Source organism: Orcinus orca, chromosome 12, assembly GCF_937001465.1.
Source record: "Orcinus orca chromosome 12, mOrcOrc1.1, whole genome shotgun sequence".
NCBI lineage: Eukaryota > Metazoa > Chordata > Mammalia > Artiodactyla > Delphinidae > Orcinus > Orcinus orca.
The window spans coordinates 26,777,994-26,783,993 of NC_064570.1; the positions used below are offsets into that span (position 1 = coordinate 26,777,994).

Genomic DNA, 6,000 nt, shown 5'->3' on the forward strand with positions numbered 1-6,000 from the left:
AAAAAGAACAATAGCTTTACAGGACCCAGAGAAATAACAACATAAAAAAATTACCAGTGCAGTGCTCATAGTAACTCAACAGCACAGTCCCATCAGTGTCGAGAACAAGTGGGATAATCCAGCTCCATGTCTTTTCAAACCTCTGATTTCTATCAGCTTCTCTCCCAGCACCTCACTTTCATGTATTGACCAGCATCTTTTTATACTGTTATGAAGAGAGCCAAGCAAATTCAGGATGTTTATAGATGAGTCGGTAAAGCATTATTTGTGGTCAAATTGTTTTGTCATTTAGATTCCATCTGTGCACTTTTAACATATTTCCCACTTTAAAACTGGTTGAAAAAGCCAACTTTGAACCTCCTATCCAAATGAAGCTAGTCTTTTTTCCTTCTCTAATATACTGACCTGGGGAGTGTAACTTCCCTTTAGTGATCTACTTTTCTAGATTGTAAAAGGAAGAAGGTCCAGCTGTCAGTGGAAGCTATAAAGCCTGACATTCTGACTCTTAAGCCTTTGAGAACAATCTGATTACCTGTGTGTTCGCGGAAACAGTCCTGGTACAGCTTCCTGCTTTGTCATGTCACAGATTCAGAGAGATGGAAGGAACATTCAGATGACTTCCTGCTTCATTCGCCAGGCTTTAAATCACCTTTTGATGTACCTGTCATTTCATTCTCACTCTTCCATACCTTCTCTAGGAACATAGTCCAGTGTCTGTGATATTAAGTGGTGTTAGGTTTCTTTTGTGGTCATGACTACTTATCAACCAACATTTATGTAACCTCCAACGTATGGCTGGAACCTGAAGTATCGGGGACTGAGGATTCAAGACAAATGAATGTAAAGTCCCTGTTCTCAAAGAAAAGTACAGTTGACTTAACGCGGTTTGGAAAAGGAAATGATATATAGCCTAAGTTAAAGAAAAGGACATGTTTTCCTATTAGTGGTAGAATTCACTTACATATAAGACCACGGATCCTGATAAAATTGCCTATTCTTATATAAGACAATGTATATAAAAGCATGGTAAAGTTTTATTACTGTAGTATTCTTTAAGATTTTAGATAAATGTCATATTAATCTGTTCTTTTTTCTGTCTCCTAATATAGAAGTTATATGAGCATTTCTTCTAAAGAACCAAAGCAGAAATTTAATAAGAATTTCTACAATTAATGGAATTCCTTCCATGCTACAAAGGAGCATCTCCCCTTCCCCCATTTTCTAAAGGTTTCTTGACCATCATTTTGGAAAGACTTTATTAAAACCAGCTAAAGACAACAGACTGGATAGCTTTTCTAATAATTTTCGCCAATAGAGAAAAAGAAATCCTCCCTTGTTCTTCAGTACTTTAAAATAGCTTTTTCCAGTGTGCTCCTTCTTAGGAAATCAATATTTTTCTGCATTCTCTAAAAGATGAGAGCATTTGGCTGTAAAAGAAATGGGCCGAGTAGGCATGATTTTTCACATAGATATTTTGGACTTTAAAAGCTAACATGTAAAATTGGCACAAAAATTTTTACCTTTTACAGAGTAATACTTGAAATATAAGTACCTCTTGGTTCAACAAGTAGAGTGAATAGGAGAGATGTTTAAATTAAGCCTGTTTGTTTAAATATTATATTGCAAAGAGCTCTATTTGTAGAGGCAGATTACCAGGTTCTTGTAAATGCAACTTGTACATGGACATTCTGCAAACCCCACTGTCCCATTCTTCTTGCATCTCCTTTTGCAAAACATACTCAACAGTTTTAAAATGTGAAAAAAAAGAACATTATTTTTTCAGAGCAAGAAAATAATTTACTGTCCTCTTAAATAATGTATTTATAAAGTTTTTTTCAGATAAACTAATCAAATAAATTAGAACAATGTGACAACGTTGCAGAATTTGATTTATGAGATGCATTCCTTATGTTACCATGAGAGAATGTTGTTGATGATTCAGGGCTATTTCTGAAGTCTGTTTATTGCTGCTGTCCCCAGTGATGGTGGGACTTACCTTTGCCTTACCTGATCACAAATTATTTGGAGGTGGGGGAGAATAAAGATTTAATATTTCTTTAAATAAAAAAGAGAATTTGATTTTGCTCGTTTAAGAGCAATGAAAAAATGATGGAATGTGGACTGTGTTTGGCACCCAGGACACGGCAGGATGATACCTTCATGAAGGTCCTTGTTCTGCGTGGCATCCATCAGCTTTCACCCTTCATCCTTCTTCACTTCCGCTGCTGAGCTTGGCTGTACAAACTTGCACTTTCATTTGATAATATAAATTCAATTTTATTTTACCATTTGAGAGACTACTAATAACTAAATACTGAAGGAGAGAGAACACTGAGGGAACGCATTTTTTTATTATGGAGTGTTTAAAAGAGGTAAACTTCTGCCACTAGAATGTGTTTTTATTCAAAGTGGGATTGATTAATCTAGATTGAATGCGGAACTGTTCATTTATTGGACCATTTCCTTAAAATCCAAGCATACCGTCTTTAGTAACAGCTGTAATTTGTTAAAAACATTAATTTGGGGTTTTTCCCTGTTCTCAGTTGTCCATGTACACATAGTCATATTAAAAGAAAAATCTGTTCAACCAAATTGTTTTTTTTTTTTAATCGACCTAGCATGGAACACCAAATAAAATGTGTATGACATATTTTTACTTTTAGGTTTCTCATGTGTTATAACTTCACTTAGGTTGATTCTTGAGTTTTCAAATTGTTCTTCATTTAACCTCAACCAGCTTCCTCTGAACAGGCATACAGAATAGGTTGATTTAAAATTTAGAGCAGGAGTTCTGTTTTGGCTAGGTTTTCCTTTATTCATTTATATTTAACTTAAGCAATCATGAGCAAACTGAATGCCTCTAAGTAATCAAGTTTTAATTAGAAGTGGTAGAAAATTGTTAACTCTGTTTTGTTAACTACACTGCCAGAGGATGACCTTGACCTTTGCGATGGCTAGAATGCTTTCTGTCCAGCCCTTGAAGATCAGTATTCACCTACTGATCTTAAAGAGGCCCTCAGTAGGCACTACATTAAGGGAAGGTCTCAGGGATCAAATATGACCCTCTCCACGGAATGAGGGTGCATGGGCTTTTAGTTTCCTTTTCCACAACATTGCAGTCACAAGTTCATTTGGTAGATACCTTCCAGTAAAAGCTGGCAGCTAAGGCTATACGTTTCCTCCTGCATAACATCAGTACCTGGTGGTATATTATGATAAAAGCAAATCTAAAACAGAGTTTTAAGGGGAGAATGAGGGAATAAGGAGGCTGAGCAGGCCAGAGAGGTAAAAAACTACAAAAAGCTGGAAGAGAGGTGCTGGTCCATGTGAAACTCATCTGGGTTTGTTGTCTTATCCAAGTTGGGCTCCTACCGTCTTGCAGAGGGTGGGAGATGGGGCCCTGTCTTCAGGTGTCAGCTGGAACAGTGTTTCTCATCCCTGCCTTTGCTAATGCTGTTGCCTCTGCTAATAATACTCTCCACTTCATGTGAATGTTTGGAGGATTCCATGAGGTCTAGCATATAAAGATCTTAGCACCATGCTTAACCCATAGTAAGCGTTCGGTATTTATTAACTAAATAAAAAGACTCATCCTTCAATATTTAGCTTGTGTTTCTCCCTTCAAGAAACCTACTTTCCTCCCAGAGTCTCACTCTAGGTTAGGTGCCCTTCCTCTTTTCTAATGCTAACTCTCTGAATATGCCTCTATCATTGTGCTTGCCACAATCTATTACATTTATATTCATGATTCTCTCCCCCACTAGACTGAATCCTTGAGGGGAAAGACTTTTATTCATCTTTGTACAGTATTCCCAAATGTCCAGTGTGGTACCTGGTACCCATTAGGGACTTAGCAATGGTAATTGTTATAATGGATGGATGCTGGCATGCATGCATGAAATCCTCATCTTGACTTTTTGACAGCTTTTGAATTATTGATTAGCCCTTTATTCTGGAATATCCTTTCTCCAGTGGATTTTGTATCAAATCAGAGGTCAGTTGCGGACAACAGAAACCACCACAGTATTTTCAGCAGAGGGGGATTTAAACACTGTTAAAACTGTTGGAAGGACTGAAGAGCATGCTCTAGACTGGGCCCTCAGGAATGACTCCCAGATCACAGCAGATAGAACCCACTAGGAGAGCTACTACCTCTTCCACTCAGGAAGATGAGAATTCAGGAAGCCACCTCTGGAACCACTGAACATATTGCCTTTGCTGAGATCCAGAGATCAGGAAGCCACCACAACGGAACTTTCTGCTAGAGCCACACAAGCAAAACATGGATTCCCAGGCCTTTGCCTCTTGTCCCTCGGGAAGCTGATGTGGGAATGCTGAACACTGGCCAGGAATGGCAGAGGGAGCCAACAGTCCCATGACCTTCTTGCCAGCAGAAGCAGCCCAAAAGTGCTATCTACATCTTTCAAGCCTCACTCACATCACCCGATTCTCAGAACCTGCATCACATCCAGACCCTCTGGTTGCAAGGAAATCTGGGAAATGTAGTTTTCAGTCTTAACACTGCAGAAAGGCATCCTAGACTCATGGTGGATTGGATGTTAAGACAGCCCCCAGAGATGAATGGATAAAGAAGATGTGGCATATATATGCAATGGAATATTACTCAGCCATAAAAAGGAACAAAACTGAGTTATTTGTAGTGAGGTGGACAGACCTAGAGACTGTCATACAGAGTGAAGTAAGTCAGAAAGAGAAAAACAAATACCGTTTGCTTACACATATATATGGAATTTAAGGGAAAAAAATGTCATGAAGAACCTAGGGGTAAGACAGGAATAAAAACACAGACCTACTAGAGAATGGACTTGAGGATACGGAGAGGGTGAAGGGTAAGCTGGGACAAAGTGAGAGAGTGGCATGGACATACGTACACTACCAAACGTAAAATAGAAAGCTAGTGGGAAGCAGCCGCATAGCACAGGGAGATCAGCTTGGTGCTTTGTGACCACCTAGAGGGGCAGGATAGGGAGGGTGGGGTGGAGGGAGATACAAGAGGGAAGAGGTATGGGGACATATGTATATGTATAACTGATTCCCTTTGTTATAAAGCAGAAACTAACACACCATTGTAAAGCAATCATACTCTAATAAAAGATGTTAAAAAAAAAAAGACAGCCCCCCAGGATCCTCCACAGTTCCTGTGGCCCTGCCGCTGTCCTGGCCCTCCTCAGCCCCAGCTCTATCCTCTTAACTGAGTCTTCCTTTTCTTCCCAGCACCCCACCCAATATGATTTTACCCTAAATCATCATCCCTTTCCCCCGAAATTGCCTTGAATAGCAATCATACCCACATTCATTTCCTAGCCCAATTTACAAATCTTAATTTCCAGCCCTGCCCTCCCTCCTAAGGCTGTTCTCTTGGTCCATGTGCCTGTCAGCTGATACCACTTGTGCATCCTGCCAGTACTTCACACTCACCGTGTCTAAAATCAACCTCATCATTCCTTCCCCCAATCAGCTCTACCTCTAGACATCCCTGTCTTTTATCCCACCACCATTTCAGTCATCCACGCTTCAGACATCAGATATTCTTTTTTTATTTTGCATTCCACATTCAGTCTCCAGGTTTCCCTCTTACACAACTTCTGAACTGTTTCTTTTCTGTTTGCTGCTGCCCTTGCGGCTGCACGCTGCTGTTGAAGCACCTTTTGCCTCAGAAGATTGAAAGTTCAGACACGGTTGACTCACTTTGAAGGCTCACTCAGTTTGAATGTCACACAGGCTAATACAAAAGGAAAGCAACGGAGTAGTGTCTTAACTGAGCTTTTGTCTGCCCGTTCCTTGAGTTTGCCTGTTGTGGGATTATGCATGTCTAGTCCCCACTCAGATCCTCAAGACAGAAAAATCCACCCCCATGCCCACAGCTCTGCCAGGAAGCTTTTCTGATTATGGTTTGCCTGTTATCCACCTTTTGCTACCTGTACTCCTCTATCATATCAGTGGGAGAACATAAAAAATACGGGGCGTAGGCATCTGGGA

The 6,000-nt window shown here is 39.9% G+C and overlaps 1 protein-coding gene across 5 annotated transcripts in view; it reads left to right on the forward strand.

Moving 5' to 3' along the window:
- The window catches only part of MAP7 (microtubule associated protein 7), a 166,371-nt gene extending 161,240 nt beyond the window's left edge, over positions 1-5,131 (forward strand). For all 5 annotated transcript variants that reach the window (XM_033406525.2, XM_049695582.1, XM_049695580.1 and 2 more), the window contains one exon: positions 1,110-5,131. In XM_033406525.2, the coding sequence (XP_033262416.1) occupies positions 1,110-1,120 (11 nt within the window). In that variant the 3' untranslated portion in view covers positions 1,121-5,131. The remainder of the gene's footprint in view (positions 1-1,109) is intronic.
- The last annotated feature ends 869 nt before the right edge of the window (positions 5,132-6,000 follow it).